The sequence below is a fragment of the Manis javanica genome, chromosome 11 (assembly GCF_040802235.1).
Source record: "Manis javanica isolate MJ-LG chromosome 11, MJ_LKY, whole genome shotgun sequence".
Classification (NCBI taxonomy): Eukaryota; Metazoa; Chordata; class Mammalia; order Pholidota; family Manidae; genus Manis; species Manis javanica.
The window spans coordinates 31,368,840-31,389,922 of record NC_133166.1 but is presented as its reverse complement, the minus strand read 5'-3'; the positions used below and the strand labels follow the sequence as shown (position 1 = coordinate 31,389,922).

The 21,083-nt window shown below is 38.2% G+C and overlaps 1 protein-coding gene across 5 annotated transcripts in view; it reads left to right on the top strand.

Moving 5' to 3' along the window:
• The first annotated feature begins 4,486 nt into the window (after positions 1-4,486).
• The window catches only part of RNF141 (ring finger protein 141), a 69,710-nt gene continuing 53,113 nt past the window's right edge, over positions 4,487-21,083 (top strand). For 3 of the 5 annotated variants that reach the window (XM_073216178.1, XM_073216177.1, XM_037026323.2), the window contains exons 1-2: positions 4,487-4,640; positions 16,878-17,071. In XM_073216178.1, the coding sequence (XP_073072279.1) occupies positions 16,929-17,071 (143 nt within the window). In that variant the 5' untranslated portion in view covers positions 4,487-4,640; positions 16,878-16,928. Of the gene's footprint in view, positions 4,641-5,578; positions 5,758-16,877; positions 17,072-21,083 lie in introns of all 5 variants that reach the window. The other 2 variants (XM_037026325.2, XM_037026324.2) reach the window with 2 other exon arrangements.

Sequence of the window (21,083 nt, the reverse complement as noted above, 5' to 3'; positions counted from 1 at the left end):
GGTTCCTGTTGCATCCATCTCTTTCTGGATCCTACTTAGGCCTCCAGGCTTAAGCCTTATACGCAAAAGAGGTTCCACAGAAAGCCCCGCACTGAGGAGCTATTGGATGATATCAGTAAAGTCTGCATATGGGCACAGATAATTATCCTTGTTACATTATCTACACTTCCTTTAGTATCTTCTCCCAGAATGATGGCCTGGGAAGCACCAATGTAACTTGCATTTCCCTGAATCTGTTAAGGCAGAATCCTACTCCTTGAGAAAAAAATAACCCTCCAGCTTTATCCAGAAGCAGAAGATTCCAATGTGCTCACAAGAGTGTAGTCACCTTCCATGTGGCATTTTCTTCCACTGCCCTGACTCTAATTCCACTCCAATGAGTACTATCCTACCTTCTACGAGGCACACTGAACACACAAGTATGTTCCTTTCTTACCAAGCATCATGACTATTCCTCTAGATATCACCACAGCTATCAGGTACCAGTTCCTCTACTAAGCCCTGCTGCTATCCTCTGGGAACTGCCACACCCACAAGGCACCAAGGCCTTTGACAGATGCTGCTGCTTTCTGATAAAACCCTAGGTTGCACCTTAACAATGCTACTTCTCCAGACAATGACATGTCTACTAGAGACTGTTGCCTTTTCCTTCAGCAACCACAAATTTCTTCAGGTGTTGCCATCTCTGCCCATTATTATTGCAGTTGCTGTTGCCTAACATCAGCACGGATGCAATGGAATGCCTGCAGTCTCAAAGCTAAGAATCATTTATCTCACCTAGCAACCCTAGTGTAGGACAAGAGGAGAATTAGTACTTCTCTCGCCATTTGCGATTAAGCCCATTAGAAATGGCCCAAAGCAGTACTAAACATAACCTAATATACTGTCCTTTTTTTTTTTTTTTTAGCTCAGACAGCTTTTGCAGATTTTATTAACATCCCTGTATAAATCTATGACTTAAGACTTGATTCCACAGGGATTGGTTCATGGACAAAATCTTATCAAAATCTCTACACTACAGCCCATTCCCTATATCATGCTTAAAGCTTAATTACATGGTCATTCATAAAGGCCTGACTTCCTTTTCCCTTCAGATGAGTTCTCTTTCTAGGGGAAAAAAGAGCAATAGAGAGGGAAGTTATCCCTGCTAGATATTAAAACATATAATAAAACCCTATAACCCAAACAATGCGACACTAATGTGTGAAAGACAGACCACTGTAACAGGACAGACATCTCACAAACAGACCTAAATTCATGTGAAAATTTAATACATGTTAAAAGGGGACAAATAAGATGGGAGGGGGAAAGATGGACTAAGTAGTGTTGGATCAACTGAAGAACCATTTAGAAAAAAGGATAAAATCAGATCTACTTTTCACATAACTGTGTCAGATAAATTCCAGATGGATCAAATATTAAATGTAACAAATGAAACCTTGTAAGTACTAGAAGAAAGCATGGGTGAATTCCTTAAAATCTGGAAGTGGAGAAAATTTTCCTAATTATAGTGAAAATCCAGAAGCAATAAGAACATGATTGCTATCTTTATGAAGATTAGACTACATACATACTTTGATAAGTTTGACATGATCAAAAATTTGCATTGTCAAAAATTCCTATTAAGCAAGGTCAAAAGACAAATGATAAACTGCGAAAAGATATCTTCAATTTAAAACATAGAAAAAGGGTTAATATATTTAATATGCAGCAAAATCCTACAAAAAAAAAGTCAGTCAGAAAGTTGAGGATCAGTAAGATTTAAAAACCTCAAAGTGCAGCATCCTAAATGAAGACGCTTTAATCTTAATTGTAGGTGCCTGGTTTTCCTCCACATTCCCTACTGATTCAATTAAAAGCAGTAAAGCATTGTGAGGAAAAGTACTAGACCTAGTGGCCAGGAAATCTGGATTTTAACCCAGTTTAACTTGCTCTGTAGTCCTTATGTACATCAGTTTCCATCTTTGACTTTCAGTTTCCTCATCTATAAAAGAGGAATGTTGGACTAGATGATTTATTAGTTCTTTCAACTTTATGATTTTATGAATTATATACAGGAAGTTAAAGATATTTACAATCCAAAGCCACTCAGAGCCTTTCTTTTATATTCCCACAGTCCTGTCACAGATGTTAGGTGACCTTTCAAAAAGCAGGAGGCATTGGACATACTTTCCTAGAAAAATACCATTTCAAAAGTCTCTGAGGTTTTCCTGGTCTTCTCTCCAGGACGTTGTTTTCTACAATTTATTGAAGCCTCTGTATTTTAACTGGAAAATACCGACATAAACTATGAAATCTGAATATACATTACAAATTGCAAGAGTCATTACCAAAGGATCCATCCTTCTTTTAAAAGGATTAACTTAGAGGTTTCTTCTTCCATAACTCTTACTCTTTATATTGATGATTTCCTATAAACTTTTTCTTTAACTACTATTATATATGAGGAAAAATAAAGTTTTCCTTATTCTGCTACAATATACTTCCTAAATCCTATTCCAGAGTGAATTTCTAATCTCTTCTGATTTTTAAGATAATCTTTATTACTGGCTTAATAAAGTTAATTCTAGTTAATTCATTCTAGTTAATTCATTGTGCTTGTACAAAGAAAAAAGTTGTAGGATGAGAAGGAATTATCTAGATATGTCAATAATAACACTAACTTAATATTAATATTTAGATATTTAGTCTTGCAGTCTCTCCTATAATCCAATCTTCATTAAACTCTCCATGAAGTATAGAACGGTGTACTGGCTCTTCTCATTTCCATATTAATTTCCACAAAAATAAACAGCTACAATTTTTATTGGACTTGCCTTAAATCTATAGATCAATTCAGAGAGAAATGCATCTTAAAAATATTGAATCTTCTAATCCATGAACATGATATATCTCTTTAATTTCTCTCACAATTGTTTTGTAGTTTTCAGTTTATATCTTTTTACATTTTTCACACCTTTGGTCAAATTTATCCCTATTTAATTTTTTTGCTGCTAAATGGTACTTTAAAATTTCCAATGTTCAGTTATTCATTACTAGTAGATATATTTTTTTATATTAACTTTGTATCTTGCAACTTTGCTAAACTCACTTATTAGATGTAGTAGCCTTTTTTTGGTTGTATTCCACAGTATTTTTGTATGCAAATACAGTGTTATTTCTTCCTTTCCTATCTGAATGCCTTTTATTTATTTGTCTTGTTTTATTGCACTGATTGGAACCTCCAATGCTATATTTAATTAAAGGCAATTTTTACAGAAAAATATTCCTGACTCCCAAGCCCAGATTAGTTTAGTTTCAACTATAGGACCTTGTTGAATTTAATTAATTTTAAACTAATCTCTATTTATACTTCATTATTAGGCTCTTAGTTTTTCCAATGTTCAAATATTCATCAAATGTTCAAATATTGAGCAACTACTGCATGCCAGGCTCTGTACTGGTTATCAAGAAGACAATTCTCAGTACACCCTCCATAGGTATAAAAGTATACAGACAGACATGGACCTGGCCCTGATGGAGTCTAACCATCTTACTGAAGCAGTTTAGAACAAGAGTTAAGAGCACAAGCTCCTGGTTCAGTCTGCTTGGGTTTGAATCTGGCCCTGCTCCTCACTACTTGGTTGACCTTGGAAAACTTAATTGACTTTCTCCATCTGTAAAAATGGAAAATTCCTGTTTCTTCATCTGTAAAATGAGGGTATTAATAATACCTAATTCATAAGATAGCTGTGAGGATTAATACCTCTTTAAATACTTAGGACAGGGGTTGGTCCATAATAAATGGTCAATAAATATTATCTATTATCAGAGGGCAAGATAGTCTTCCCAGGGTATATCTACAAACGACTGGTGAAGGACAAGGTATCCAAACGTTAACAAGTATAAGAAGTAGTTTAATGTAGCTGCTGAGCAGAGACAATAGTGTCAGCCAGATCTGGGCTTAAATTCTTGCTCTGCTGTTTACTGTCTATGTAACTTCGATCAAACTACTTACACAAGAACAAGGCCTGTAGAGTACCTACTATACTATCTTGCACACAACAGATGGTTAATGGAGAACATTGACAATAGACCGTCTGAAAAGCAAGGATATCGCCAACATATGTTCATAATAATAGCTGCCACTTATTAGGGATTACCATTTCGCACCCTGTGTTAGTTACTTTCTACGTGTTCTTTTATGCTTGACCAAACGGGGGCTCACAGTGCGGCCTTTGTCACAAGGCTGGGCCCTCAACAGCCGGCTCGGGGGAGGATGCCAGGGTAGGCAGCAGTCGGCCAGGCGGTACCCAAAGCAACTCCTGGAGTCCCGCCTCGAGGAGCCTGCCAGGCGAGGCCTCTCCCTACGCCGCTTAGGCGCGGCCCCGTCCGTGGCCTTCGCTGCCACCCTTCCCTCTCAGTTGGCATCCCGGGCTCCTGTTTCGAGGGTCATCAGGAGAAGCGGTGCGAGGAAGTCCCAGCCGCGCGCTGGAATGGAAAGTTGGACACTGTCTCCAGGCAACGCGCTGGGGGGCGGGGCTTTTTCGTCACTGAGGTGCGACCGAGTAGCAGGCCAAGCCGCGGCCGCCGACTGCGTGGCAGAGCGGCTGACTGAGGCGGCGTCGCTCCTGCCGGAAGCGCGATGCCTTGAACCTGGGGTGAGCTCCGCAGTGCTCTCCTTTCGCCGCTTCCTGTCCTAACAGCTCCAAGACCCTCGGGCTGGGAGTAGAAACACTGGGCAGGCCTCAGCTGCCGAACCGGGCTTCAGTGAGGGGCAGGCCGCGCCCTGCTGCCCTTTCTAGGCCTCGGTTTAGGGCGAGGGGCTGGCTTGGGAGGCCCTCGCGTGGACACTATGTCCCCAACCCGGCGGTTTCCAGTAGCCGGGGATGGAGGTGGCTTGTACCGTTTAGGGAGTGGTTTTGGGGAATCAAGAGAAAGTTTTTCCTCCTCCCGGTCGGAACCGCTCTTGAATATTACCGCCGGCGCAAGTTGCCCAGCCAGCGTAGGTAGCTGTTGATTAAACGTGCAGGTGCGCTGGTGAATGGGCTGAGGTGGCCGGTGCGTTTAGTTAACACGCTGGTGCTGTTAGAAGCCCTTTGCGCCCCTGCCGATAGAGGCGCCCCAGATTGGAAACCCTTGCTTTGGGCTATAGCCCCGAAATGGCCACATCGATCTGCTTAATCGGTTTTACATTTCTGAATTAGCCTACACTGCTCCTCTTTCCAAACGCCTTGCTTTGTTGAATCAATCAGCTATCTCAGAACCGGCTGAGAGAACGTTTCCTTGCTAATAGTTGTAGTAGCTGTTCATGGAAGGGAAGCTTTCTGTGTTAGCTTTTGAGATTTTTTTGTTATGTGTGTCGTGTTACAGAATGTGGATTTACTATTATTCAGGTTTGTCCTCAGCCCATTTATTAAATTGTAGTGTATGTCCATGTTCTGATCCTGTCCTGTTTCAGTTCTTTCCCTTGGCGTATTTATAAATCTGCCATAACACTTACTGAAGTTTATAATTCTTGAATGTTATGCATAAAGTTACTTATTTCTTCTCCCATCCGCCCATTCTTCTTGCTCTAAAATGAGTTCTATCCATGCAGAATTTCATCTGGGGCATGAAGTTCCGCGGACCAAGGATCCTAATAGTCGCCTGTGTTTTAAAGTCACCACGTCTAAGAAGTGATGCTTTCTGAACTGAGAATTCAGAAACAGTATGGATGTCTCAACTTTCCTTTGATACTGCCTGGCTGCACTTTGTATTTCCCTCCCGAGTATGATCGTATGTTTCCAAAATATGTTATTTGTCATTTGGTGTGTGTGGTCTGATCCTTTAGTTCACGTCTACACACGTAACACACTTCTCTCTTCCCCTCCTCCTCCCCAAAAGGCAGGGAAGATTCAGAGAGAATTCTTAAATATCGTTAGTATATTCTTCCAAATGTGAAATGTATTTAGTAGGCACATTATTTTGCTATCAGAAATGCATATTCTTAATCTCCTAGTACTCTCGTTCCTTTTGTTGTTTACTTCCTATAAATTTTTTTCTGATTAAGATCTTTAAGTCCAGAACAAGTATTCCACACTCTATAGTGACTCTGACTGGCCTAATAGCTTCATTATGCATCTGTTTGACTTTGCTTTAATTCTTTTATGAATGGATATGGTGCAAATTATGAAGGTTTTTGTTGTTTTGTTTTTGCTATTTACCCATGATACAATTTTTATAACTTTGTAAAGAATATTTGAACTACAATAGTTCATTTGTTAGAAAAAGAAGTGATCAAATGTATGTTACCACTCACTAGAGAATGTGGCATTTTTGGAATCCTTGATATTCTTAAGTGTTTCAAAATGATAGTTCTTTATTTAGAAAATTTTTCAAATGTTTTTTGAAAGCACATTATTATCCTGCTAGGAAGGACTAAGTCATAGAGGGCAGACTGGTATGAGAGCTGCTAGTGCTTTGAAAACTCTTGACAAGAGATTTGTCTGTTGCTGAATTCTATGCCAGTGCATTTGCAAATTAATGTTCCTATGCAATACTGCTGTTCCATGATCTAGAGGGAAGGATTTTGCTAATATCAAATAATGAATATTTCTCATTTTACATAAACATTAATGATAAATTTTTATAATTTTATATTTTTCTTCCATGTAGTTTTGTAACTTAAGCCTCTCTCCAAGTTAGTACTAGTAAATGACTGAACTAGTTAACAAGAGTCAAAAGAGAATGAAGTTTTGTAAAAACACAAAAGCTGTCAACAATATTTACTGTATTTATTTGTAAGCATTGTGTATTTATGTATCTGCTAGAAGAGAGAACACAGCTGCTGTCCTCAAGAAGCTCACAGAGAGGGGATGGTCAAATGACCTAACTGATGGTATGTGCTCTGATAGAAGAATATGCAGAGTCAACAAAGAGGGACACTGAAAAGCTTATGGCAAGTGACTATAGGGTGGCTTCAACAGACTGAGAACATGCACCCTTGGTTGTGCTTCTGTAGTGCATGTAGGTCACAGAGTCATGTTTTTATGTTAGTGATGTTTATCATTATTTCATGGTATTCAGAATACCATGAAAATAAATTACCCTTTCCACTGAATCACACGTATGGTATTTTTTAAATTTAGTAGTCACTAGTGTTCGCTTTTAAACCAAGGAGTTAGTGATCAGGTTTCCCAGATATCAAGTGCATTTATAGGATAACAAGTTATCGTGATGCCTCAAATTGTAAACCTTATCATTCAAAGTTGAGGCACCAGATCAAAACAGAAACAAAAGGGACCTTTTGTAACTCAATAAATAAACAACCAAAGCTTCTTTTTTTTTTTTTGGTATCATTAATCTACAATTACATGAGGAACATTATATTTACAAAACTCACCCCATCACCAAGTCCCCCCCACATACCCCATTACAATCACTGTCCATCAGCATAGTAAGATGCTGTAGAATCACTACTTGTCTTCGCTGTGTTGTACAACCGTCCCCATGCCCAACCCCACATTATACACACTAATCATAATGCCCCCTTTCTTCCCCCCCCCTTATACCCATCAAACCCCTTTCTACCCATCATCCCCAGTCCCTTTCCCTTTGGTAACTGTTAGTCCATTCTTGGGTTCTGTGAGTCTGCTGCTGTTTTGCTCCTTTAGTTGTTTTCTTTGTTCTTATACTCTGCACATGAGTGAAATCATTTGGTACTTGTCTTTCTTCGCCTGCCTTATTTCACTGTGCATATTACCCTCTAGCTCCATCCATGTTGTTGCAAATGGTAGGATTTGTTTTCTTCTTATGGCTGAATAATATTCCATTGTGTATATGTACCATATCTTCTTTATCCATTCATCTACTGATGGACACTTAGGTTGCTTCCATTTCTTGGCTATTGTAAGTAGTGTTGCGATAAACATAGGGGTGCATATGTCTTCTTGAAATTGGGCTCCGGCATTCTTAGGGTAAATTCCTAGGAGTGCAATTCCCTGGTTAAATGGTATTTCTATTTTTAGTTTTTTGAGGAACCTCCATATTGCTTTCCACAATGGTTGAACTAACTTACATTCCCACCAGCAGTGTAGGAGGGTTCCCCTTTCTCCACAACCTCACCAATATTTGTTGTTGTTTATCTTTTTGATGGTGTCGATCCTTACTGGTATGAGGTGATATCTCATTGTGGTTTTAATTTGCATTTCTCTGTTGACTAGCGATGTGGAGCATCTTTTCATGTGTCTGTTGGCCATCTGAATTTCTTCTTTGGAGAAGTGTCTGTTCAGCTCCTCTGCCCATTTTTTAATTGGATTATTTGCTTTTTGTTTGTTGAGGTATGTGAGCTCTTTATATATTTTGGATGTCAACCCTTTACTGAATCTGTCATTTATGAACATATTTTCCCATACTGTAGGATGCCTTTTTGTTCTATTGGTGGTGTCCTTTGCTGTACAGAAGCTTTTCAGCTTGATATAGTCCCACTTGTTCATTTTTGCTTTTGTTTCCCTTGCCCAGGGAGATATGTTCATGAAGAAGTTGCTCATGTTTATGTCCAAGAGATTTTTGCCTATGTTTTTTTCTAAGAGTTTTATGGTTTCATACATTTCTTACATTCAGGTCTTTGATCCATTTCAAATTTACTTTTGTGTATGGAGTTAGACAATGATCAAGTTTCATTCTCTTACATGTAGCTGTCCAGTTTTGCCAACACCAGCTGCTGAAGAGGCTGTCATTTTCCTATTGTATGTCCATGGCTCCTTTATTGTATATTAATTGACCACATATGTTTGGGTTAATATCTGGAGTCTCTATTCTGTTCCGCTGGTCCGTGGCTCTGTTCTTGTGCCAGTAGCAAATTGTTTTGATTACTGTGGCTTTGTAGTAGAGCTTGAAGTTGGGAAGTGAGATCCCCCATGCTTTATTCTTCCTTCTCAGGATTGCTTTGGCTATTCAGGGTCTATTGTGGTTCCATATGAATTTTAAAACTATTTGTTCCAGTTCACTGAAAAATGCTGTTGGTATTTTGATAGGGATTGCATTGAATCTGCAGATTGCTTTAGGCAGGATAGCCATTTTGACAATATTAATTCTTCCTAGCCAAGAGCATGAGATGGGTTTCCATTTGCTAGTGTCCTCTTTAATTTCTCTTAAGAATGTCTTGTAGTTTTCAGGGTATAGGTCTTCCACTTCCTTGGTAAGGTTTATTCCTAGGTATTTTATTCTTTTTGCAATTGTGAATGGGATTGTGTTCCCGATTACTCTTTCTATTAGTTCATCATTACTGTATAGGAAAGCCACAGATTTCTGTGTATTAATTTTGTATCCTGCAACTTTGCTGAATTCCGATATTAGTTCTAGTAGTTTTGGAGTGGAGTCTTTAGGGTTTTTCATGCACAATATCATGTAATCTGCAAATAGTGACAGTTTGACTTCTTCTTTACCAATCTGGATGCCTTGTGTTTCTTTGTTTTGTCTAATTGCCATGGCTAAGACCTCCAGTACTATGTTGAATAACAGTGGGGAGAGTGGTTATCCCTGTCTTGTTCCCAATCGCAGAGGAAAAGCTTTCAGCTTCTCGCTGTTCAGTATGATGTTGGCTGTGGGTTTATCATATATGGCCTTTATTATGTTGAGGTACTTGCCCTCTATACCCATTTTGTTGAGAGTTTTTATCATGAATGCATGTTGAATTTTGTCAAATGCTTTTTCAGCGTCTATGGAGATGATCATGTGGTTTTTGTCCTTCTTTTTGTTTATGTGGTGGATAATGTTAATGGATTTTTGAATGTTGTACCATCCTTGCATCCTTGAGATGAATCCCACTTGATCATGTTGTATGATCCTCTTGATGTATTTTTGAATTCAGTTTGCTAATATTTTGTTGAGTATTTTTGCAGCTATGTTCATTGGGGATATTGGTCAGTAATTTTCTTTTTTGGTGGGGTCTTTGCCTGGTTTTGGTATTAGATTGATGCTGGCTTCATAGAATGAGTTTCGAAGTATTCCCTCCTCTTCTTTTTTTTTGGAAAAGTTTAAGGAAAATGGGTATTATGTCTTCTTTAAATGTCTCATAAAACTCAGTGGTGAATCCATCTGGCCTGGAGATTTTGTCTGGTTCATTTTCGTTGCTGTTAATTTGTCTGTTTAGATTTTCTGTTTCTTCCTTGGTCAGTCTTGGAAGGTTGTATTTTTCTAGGAAGTTTTCCATTTCCTCTAGAATATCCCCCTCGTTAGCATATAGATTTTCACAGTAGTCTCTAATAATTCCTTGTATTTCTGTGGGGTCCATCATGATTTTTCCTTTCTCATTTCTGATTCTGTTGATGTGCGTAGATTCTCTTTTTCCCTTAATAAGTCTGGCTGGGGACTTATCTATTTTATTTATTTTCTCAAAGAAACAGCTCTTGGTTTCATTGATATTTTTTTCTATTGTTCTTGTCTTCTCAATTTTATTTATTTCTTCTCTGATCTTTATTATGTCCCTCCTTCTGCTGACTTTAGGCCTCATTTGTTCTTCTTTTTCCAATTTCAATAATTGGGACTTTAGACTATTCATTTGGGATTGTTCTTCCTTCTTTAAATAGGCCTGGATTGCTATATACTTTCCTCTTAGAACTGCCTTCGCTGCGTCCCACAGAAGTTGGGGCTTTGTGCTGTTGTTGTCATTTGTCTCCATATATTGCTTGATCTCCATTTTAATTTGGTCATTGATCCATTGATTATTTATTAGCATGTTGTTAAGCCTCCATGTGTTTGAGCCTTTTTGTTTTCTTTGTACTAGAATTTATTTCTAGTTTATACCTTTGTGGTCTGAGAAGTTGGTTGGTAGAATTTCAATCTTTTTGAATTTACTGAGGCTCTTTTTGTGGCCTAGTATGTGTTCTATTCTGGAAAATGTTCCATGTTCACTTGAGAAGAATGTGTATCCTGCTGCTTTTGGGTGTAAAGTTCTGTAGATGTCTATTAGGTCCATCTGTTCTAGTGTGTTGTTCAGTGCCTCTGTGTCCTTACTCATTTTCTGTCTGGTGGATCTGTCCTTTGGAGTGAGTGGTGTGTTGAAGTCTCCTAGAACCAATGCATTGCATTCTGTTTCCTCCTTTAATTCTGTTAGTATTTGTTTCACATATGTTGGTGCTCCTGTATTGGGTGCATATATATTTATAATGGTTATATCCTCTTGTTGGACTGACCCCTTTATCATTATGTAATGTCCTTCTTTATCTCATTACTTTCTTTGTTTGGTAGTCTATTTTATCTGATACAAGTACTGCAAAACCTGCTTTTTTCTCCCTATTGTTTGCATGAAATATTTTTTACCATACCTTGACTTTTAGTCTGTGTATGTCTTTGGGTTTGAGGTGAGTCTCTTGTAAGCAGCATATGGATAGATCTTGCTTTTTTATCCATTCTATTACTCTGTGTCTTTTGATTGGTGCATTCAGTCCATTTACATTAGGATGATTATTGAAAGATATGTACTTATTGCCATTGCAGGCTTTAGATTCATGGTTACCAAAGGTTCAAAGGTAGCTTTTTTACTATCTAACTGTGTAACTTAACTCGTTATTAAGCTATTATAAACACAGTGTGATGATTCTTTATTTCTCTCCATTCTTACTCTTCCTCCTTTCTTTATATGTTAGGTGTTTTATTCTGTGCTCTTTTGTGTTTCCTTTGACTGCTTTTGTGAATAGTTGGTTTTATTTTTTGCCTTTGGTTAGTGTTTGGTTGGTCTGCTTTCTTTGGTGTGTTTTTTTTTTCTCTGGTGATATCTGTTTAGCCTTCAGAGTGCTTCCATCTAGAGCAGTCCCTGTAAGATGCCCTGTAGAGGTAGGTTGTGGGAGGCAAATTCCCTCAACTGTTGCTTGTCTGGGAATTGTTTAATCCCTCCTTCATATTTAAATGATAATCGTGCTGGATATAGTATTCTCGGTTCAAGGCCCTTTTGTTTCATTGCATTAAGTATATCATGCCATTCTCTTCTGGCCTGTAAGGTTTCTGTTAAGAAGTCTGATGATAGCCTGATGGGTTTACCTTTGTAGGTGACCTTTTTTCTCTCTCTGGCTGCCTTTAATACTCTGTCCTTGTCTTTGATCTTTGCCATTTTAATTATTATATGTCTTGTTGTTGTCCTCCTTGGGTCCCTTGTTTTGGGAGACCTGTGGGCTTCCATGGTCTGAGAGACTATTTCCTCCCCCAGTTTGGGGAAGTTTTCAGCAATTATTTCTTCCAAGACACTTTCTATCCTTTTTTCTCTCTCTTCTTCTGGTACCCCTATAATGCGAATATTGTTCCATTTGGATTGGTCACACAGTTCTCTTAATATTCTTTCATTCCTGGAGATCGTTTTATCTCTCTCTGCCTCAGCTTCTCTGTATTCCTGTTCTCTGATTTCTATTCCATTAATGGTCTCTTGTGCCTCATCCAGTCTGCTCTTAAGTCCTTCCAGACATTGTTTTATTTCTGTATTCTCCCTCCTAACTTGATCCTTTAGCTCTTGCATATTTCTCTGCAGGTCCATCAGTGTGGTTATGACCTTTATTTTGAATGGAAGATTGGTTATATCTGTCTCCCCAGGCCCTCTCTCGGGGGTTGTCTGGGTAATTCTGGACTGGACCAAATTCTTCTGCCTTTTCATGGCAATAGAGGTGGTCGTTGGCAGGTGGTGCGTGTGTCAGCTTCCTTCCTGCTTGCTGGTTGCCCTTCCCCTCTCCACGCCCACTCTTGTGTCAGTTACCTGCACACAGGGAGCAGCCCTAGGGGTAGCCCAGAGTCCTGCGGGGAGTGGCAGGCATGCCAGGTTTGCTCTCCTGTGAGAACGGCACCCCTTGGCGCTCTGCCACAGCTTCCTCTGCCTGCGCTGGGCAGGCGTGTGCCGTTGGTGGCCCCTGGGTCTGGCCCGGATGTCTGTGCACTGGGAGGAGGCTCTGGGTGGCTGCTGTGGGCACGCCCACTCTTAGGCTGCTCCGCCATTGTTGCGGGGCCGTGCTGGCTGGGGGAACAAATGGCAGGCTGTTTATCGCTGTGAGGGGCTTCAGAGCTACGCTGCCTCACAGGGGGCTGGGGCACCCGAAACTTCTCAGAATTCCCAGCCTGCTGGGCCAAGTGTGCTGTGAAGATTCCGTCCAGCTGTGAGGCCCCTGTCCCTTTAAGACTTTCAAAAAGCACTCGCTTTTCTTTTGTCCCAGGGGAGCCGGCTGTGCGGACCCACTTGCAGATTTTACTTTTCCTTTTCCCTAATATCCAGCTCACCATGCAATGTGTGTGTGCGCTCCCGGTGCAGATTACTAGGGCTGGTTATTCAGCAGTCCTGCACTTCCACTCCCTCCCCGCTCCAACTCCTTTACTCCTGCTGGTGAGCTGTGGTGGGGGGAGCGCTCGGGTCCTGCCAGGCCGCAGCTTGTATCTTACCCCCTTTGTGAGATGCTGAGTTCTCTCTGATGTAGATGTAGCCTGGCTGTTGTACTTTATCCTCTGGTCTCTCTTTTAGGTGGAGTTGTATTTGTTGTATTTTCAAATATCTATATGGTTTTGGGAGAAGATTTCTGCTGCCCTACTCACACTGCCAACGTGGCTCCTCTCCCCACCCATGGCTTCTTTTTAGATATCTGTTTGGTGGGCACATTGATTAAACTATCCTTACATGTTTTATACTAAATGTTAAGACCATGTTTTTCAAAAGCTTTATTTTTTTCTCTGTTAAGTAATGTAGGTATAATTTAAAGTTTCAGTTGGGTTGATTATAGAGTCTCACTGCATTTTGATTGGGTTGGTACAGGAAAGCTAGAGTGAATTTAAGTTTCACTTTGGAAGTAAAATACTAGGTTACAGGTCAGCTACTCCTCACCCAAGCAAAAATCTTTTTTAAAACACTTATTAGATGAACTTTTAATCTTCATTGAAATACCTCCATACTTTCAATGAAAGCAAGCTCACATACATTACAAGACAGCTCTTAACATATCTGGATAATTATAGATGATAGGAAATTCTTATATTGATATGAAATCTGCCTCCTTTATATTTATTGGCCATTGTGTTCTAACTATATAAAATAAATCTTCCACATGTAAGCTCTTCAATGTTTGAACAAACTTGTCATATTGTTCCACATTGTTATTGAACTATGATTATCTATAATAAATGACTTGTTATGCTTCCCAAGTCTGTTGAAATGATTAATGCCCTTTAAGATTAGTGCACCTGCTTAGAATTACAAAACTTCAGTGTGGTAGAACCATTACAGGCACAATGGGACTATGTCTTGCTCTAAACATATGCTTCTAGCAAGAGTTAAGGATTATTTTAGCATCTTTCTTATCTTGACTTATTTTGACTGAAACCTTCATACCTTTTATATTTTAACTGCTTTTAAGTACATCTTACCTATGTGTTTTTGTGCAGTAGGTTTTTCAAAACATATTCAGGATTTAACTTTTAGTCATATTTGATATAATTTATTCCATTGCAGCAAATCAGTATCTATTTCAGTCTTGATTCTGGTATTCTATGGACATGATTCATTCGTTACAATTTTAGTCATCCACAGATTGGGCAGGCATGTGGTCTTATCTTTGGGTCAGTAAAAATGGTAAATGACCTCTCTCTTGGTGCTGTCTCCTCCTGCCTGTGCCTCTTAACATTAGTCACTCTCGCCGCTCCTGCCCCTCTTCTCTGGCTAAATGACTGATCTCAAATCAAACACTGTTTGGCCAAGAATTTCTTCCCTGACACAAGACTAGGTCAGGTCCCCCGTTTATAGGCTTTCGTAGCACCCTGGACTTGTTCAGCTTATACATCTCATTTTGTAATTATATGTTTATTGGTGTGATTGTTGTCTTTTCCCTACTTTATCAGATGTCCCATGGTAGGAAGAACCCTGTTTCTTTCACTATTACATACCCAGAACATAGCACAGCAGCAGGTGTGTGATACTTTTTAAATTTAATTTTTAAAAAGGCCATGTAACACAGTTGCTCCCTAATACCAGCCTACAGCCATTGGTTCCTGATGTCTCCCAACACATTTGGATTAGAACAAGAAAAATAAGAACAACTGTGTACACGTAAATATGTAGTATGTGTCAGAGTAAAGTTGCTTTCTTCTTGGGAAGGACTTTTATTCTAATCTTCTGCTTTTCATGTCTAAACTGTTCTTTTTTAAATGTTTGTTAGGTTTGGGGTTTTTTGGTTTTTTTTTTTTAGTTTTGGAAACTGTCTTTACCTAGAATAAAAATAAATATGTAACACCGTGGTATTCTGAGATTTCCTAATCCAGAAATCACAAATGTTGATATCTAGAGACTTCTGTTAAGCTAAGATGTTTCTTTTTGGATATAGTTGCTATGAATGTATTTCGCTATATTTAAAATATATAATTTCATCTATAGATTTTTTTTTTAGTGGCCTGTATTTTCCTCAATGACTTCCTTTCATTTATCTCTGTAATATAATACTTACATTGCAAAGTAGGCTCAGATTCAAAGCAGTAATTGTTGGGTTTTTCTTTTTTAGTACAATTGTAGTTTTCTTATATTTAATATGACTAAAGGAATAAACCTCAAATGTAGTACATTAAACTGTAATAACCAAAAGCAAAATGTACATATTTGTGGTTATGGAGAATGCTTATTGTAAATGCTTTTATATTTTAAAGTTATATATCCTCTATTTTAGAATTAAAACTTTATTTTTTTTATTAAATGAAAAAACAGGTTTCCTGGCAAAATATTTCCTATAAAATTGTTACTATTTCACCTGCCTTATGTGATATGAATGTTAATTTGAGTTAGATAAAATGAATTATGCTTTAATAGGTAATAAAATGGAATTTCTTACGCAGGTTCAAGATGTCTAGAAATTGCAGTATGTTTTTCTTTTTCTGTGTAAAAAAAGCTATTATATGACATTGTTATTTTAACCACTGGGCTTGTTTCCTTAACTATACTGTTTTTCATCTATAAAATGGTTATTATGAGAATTTAAATGACTGAATTCATGAATATCTGTAAAGTGCTAAGAAGACTGTTACACAATGGAAGTTATTTCAAATATTAGTTGCTTTTACTATCAGTAATAGTAAGATGTATATTGAATAGATATTTTCATATTCATTTAAAGAATATGTCCACATAGATAAATACTGAAAACTTACCATATTTTCTATTTTAACCATATTCTCAGTACTTAATATTCTGGTGAATCATTATTTACCAAAGGAAAAGCGTTCTGGAATAAACACATTCCACTCTTCTGTAGCCATGATATATAAAATTATATCCTTCAAGACTTCAGCATAAGTAGTTACTTTGATACACGTTTTGTGATTAAATTTTTAAGTCAATTCAGTAATCTTTTGAACACCTTAGAAGAGTTAAAAAACAAAAGAGCTAGAAGCAGAAAGTGTGAGGTGGTTAAATTGTCTAACCATTTTAATTTTCTTAGGTTTTTCAAACCAAAAATCTATTTTATTTACAATTGTGGTAAGAAATAAGTGAGATAATATATGGAAAGCCCTTAGTCTGGAATCTGACATATGGTCAGGAAATACTCTTAGGAAAATTAAATAAGGTAAACAAGCTTCCTATTAAATATAGTCACTTCAGTGCCTGTGTGTGGGGGTGGAAGTGTGTAATGGTTTTTGACTTGGCAAAATTACAGGAATTGGAGGTTCCTCACCCTTCAAATAACATAAGTGAATCCTGTTTTCTTGTTCAGCTATGTGATCTTAAGAAATGTATATAAATCTTTACTTTCAAAATATACTCATTTAAAAAGAAATTCCACCTTAGGCTTATGTTCTCCTGAACTCCCACTTAAGGATATTCCTAGTTTTTCTTTGTTTTCTTGAAGGGATGGGTATATTGCTGTTTTATATTATATGTAAAAGTAACTTTTATATATATTTGACAGGCACTATGTGAAGCAACACTTTTTCTGGATTTCAAAAGACATCATTTCATCATGGGACAGCAAATTTCAGACCAGACGCAGTTGGTTCTTAACAAGTTACCAGAAAAAGTAGCAAAACACGTCACATTGGTTCGAGAAAGTGGCTCTTTAACTTACGAAGAATTTCTTGGGAGAGTAGCTGAACTTAATGATGTGTAAGGCTTGCTCCTTTTCATTTATTTTTCCCCCAATATATGCTCTATATATCATGACTCAGTGATAACCAGAAGTATTAATTGGTAAGATTTAATGTTTTCAGCAGCAGTTAGCAAATATTTATTGAATGCCTACTATAAGACTCTCTATGTGGCTATTTAAAAATACATAATAGGAACAAAAGAAACCAAAGGAACTTAAAACTGAATTTTGAACAAAGGCATATAAATTGACTCTTGTTCAAAAGCACTTAATGCTTACATTACAAAAGAGAATGTGCCATTTAGCCAGTCTAGAGAAAAGCTCCTAGGATAGTCAGAGAGCATTCAGGTTTTTGTACAGCAACCATTCATCTAGTTAATAAATAAATAAATCTTTTGTGTCTGTTCACTGAGCCATTATTTTGCCAGAGAAAATACAAGTATAGTAATAACTCACTTGCCATCACTGAAGAGTATTTCATTTATTAATATTTTCTAATTAGTTAACATCTTTAAATCTCTAACTCTTGAATAGATTTTTGTCTAAGATGGAATATAAATTTCTCTGCCTTCTTAAAGAGCATACCTAATAGAATTTAGTCTTTGTGAATTTATTTTCCTTTATTATGTCAATTTTTATACTGGTCTATACAGAAGCTGTTTGCTCCTGAAGGCCCCAGATTGTTATGCTTTTAAAATACTGCTTTTTTGTTTGTGTGTTTTTACCCCCGGTGACAGGTAAGTAGATGTCACTTCTTTCTATTAAGACTTCCTTTACCAGCACCTTTACACCCACCTCTCTATACACACACACACACACACACACACACAAAAAAAAAAACCTTCTATCTCCCTGGGGTATAATTACGACTTACAGGCACTGCCTTTTTTTTTTTTTTTTTTGAGAGGGCATCTCTCATATTTATTGATCAAATGGTTGTTAACAACAATAAAATTCAGTATAGGGGGGGTCAATGCTCAATGTACAATCATTAATCCATCTCAAGTCTAATTCTCGTCAGTCTCCAATCTTCCGAAGCATAACGAACAAGTTCTTACATGGTGAACGAATTCTTACATAGTGAATAAATTTTTACATGGTGAACAGTACAAGGGCATTCATCACAGAAACTTTCGGTTTTGATCACGCATTATGACCTATAAACAATCAGGTCAAATATGAATATTCGTTTGATTTTTGTACTTGACTTATATGTTGATCCCACATTTCTCCCTTTATTATTATTATTTTTTTTATTTTTAATAAAATGCTGAAGTGGTAGGTAGATGCAAGATAAAGGTAGAAAACATAGTTTAGTGCTGTAAGAGGGCAAATGTAGATGATCAGATGATCAGGTGTGTGCCTATGGACTAAGTATTAATCCAGGCTAGACAAGGGCAGCAAAACATCTCTCAAAGCAGGGGGGGTGAGGTTCTGAGCATCACCTCTGTTGATCCCCAAATTCTCACCTGATGGCCCCCCTGCGACTGTGCCTGTCTTAGGTTGTTCCTCCCTTGAGGAATCTTACCCGTCTCTGGCTAACCAGTCATCTTCCGGGGCCATACAGGGAAATGTAAAGTTGGTAAGTGAGAGAGAAGCCATATTGTTTGAAAAGGTTAGCTTTTTACTTCTTTGCAGATTTATGCCCTGTGGCTTCTATGCCCAGCACTTGTCTCGAGGTATCTTTACCACCTGGAGGAATTATGATACTCGGTAAATTCGATATGAGGCACGAATTCTATTTAAGGATTGTAATTAGGAAGAAAGAAGAAAAGCTATAGATGTAGCATATGGAAGGAAACATGGGAGGATTGATTATTTCTTTGACATATCTTCTTGTAGAGTACCTTAAGTATGTATAGGTTTTAAACTACTAACTAATTTGCACACACATATTAACATAATAGGAATACGGTGACATAAACAAAGCAAATCTATAATTACCATCCATCTCCAGCGAAGCCAAGAAAACCATTTAGGCACCCTAGGCATTTGTGAAAATTTGTCTATGATATGATGGATATTGTCCAACTGTACTTGAACAGTCTGAGAGAAGTCAGACAAATTAAAGCAGCCCATTTCTGGGATCTGTTCACATCCCATATGTTCTTTTAACCGTAGATAGTCTATAGTCATAAGATTTTGGAGTGCTACAACTTGCAGTACAGATCCGGTCAAATTCGTTGTCTCACTGTATGCACATGCCAGCCTAGACATCTCCCTCCTCATTCCTATGGCAAGTCCAGGAGACTGTGGGCTGGATGCAGCCACAACCGCAGCATCGTCCGGATCCCTGTGGAGACTTTTTGATGATCATCCCCCGGCACAAGTCCTCCAGAGAGTGCTGATGCCGGAAGCTCCTCCTCATATCGTATCTTAGTTCATTTTCTGGGTATCCAAGCTAGGCCTTGATCTTCTGCATAGAAACAAACAGACCCTTTGCCCACACTTTGACATGCCCTCTATACCACTGTGCAGAACTCATTGGAGGTCAGCACACAGTAACTGCTTTTTTTTTTTTTTTTATTAAGAGAAAGGAATATTATCAGAAAAGAGTATCTCCATAGCTGATCATCTGACACCCTTTAAGTGATCAACATTAAAGATATTTAAAGCATGCTTTGATCTTTGATTTACCAATAGTTTTATCCTATCAAGGAGTAATCCCCCTTTTCTTTCTTTCTTTTTTTTTTTAATTTTTAATCTACACTTACATGAAGAATACTATGTTTACTATGCTCTCCCCTATATCAGGTCCCCCCTAACAACCACATTACGGTTGCTGTCCATCAGCTTAGCAAAATGTTGTAGAGTCACTACTTGTCCTCTCTGTGTTGTGCAGCCCACCCTCCCCTTTCTCCCTCCCCCCCATGCATGCTAATCTTAATACCCCCCTTCTTCTTCCCCCCCCCCTTATCCCTCCCTGCCCACCCATCCTCCCCAGTTCCTTTCCCTTTGGTACCTGTTAGTCCATTTTTGGGTTCTGTAATTCTGCTGCTGTTTTGTTCCTTCAGTTTTTCCTTTGTTCCTTTACTCCTCAGATGAGTGAAATCATTTGGTATTTCTCTTTCTCCGCTTGGCTTATTTCACTGAGCATAATACTCTCCAGCTCCATCCATGTTGCTGCAAATGGTTGGATTTTTCCACTTCTTATGGCTGAGTAGTATTCCATTGTGTATATGTACCACATCTTCTTTATCCATTCATCTACCGATGGACATTTAGGTTGCTTCCAATTCTTGGCTATTGTAAATAGTGCTGCGATAAACATAGGGGTGCATCTGTCTTTCTCAAACTTGATTGCTGCGTTCTTAGGGTAAATTCCTAGGAGTGGAATTCCTGGGTCAAATGGTAGGTCTGTTTTGAGCATTTTGATGAACCTCCATACTGCTTTCCACAATGGTTGAACTAATTTACATTCCCACCAGCAGTGTAGGAGGGTTCCCCTTTCTCCACAGCCTCGCCAACATTTGTTGTTGTTTGTCTTTTGGATGGCAGCTATCCTTACTGGTGTGAGGTGATACCTCATTGTAGTTTTAATTTGCATTTCTCTGATAATTAGCGATGTGGAGCATCTTTTCATGTGTCTCTTGGCCTTCTGTATTTCTTTTTCAGAGAACTGTCTGTTCAGTTCCTCTGCCCATTTTTTAATTGGGTTATTTGTTTTTTGTTTGTTGAGGCGTGTGAGCTCTTTATATATTCTGGACGTCAAGCCTTTATCGGATCTGTCATTTTCAAATATATTCTCCCATACTGTAGGGTTCCTTTTTGTTCTATTGATGGTGTCTTTTGCTGTACAGAAGCTTTTCAGCTTAATGTAGTCCCACTTGCTCATTTTTGCTGTTGTTTTCCTTACCCGGGGAGATATGTTCAAGAAGAGGTCACTCATGTTTATGTCTAAGAGGTTTTTGCCTATGTTTTTTTCCAAGAGTTTAATGGTTTCATGACTTACATTCAGGTCTTTGATCCATTTTGAGTTTACTTTTGTATATGGGGTTAGACAATGGTCCAGTTTCATTCTCGTACATG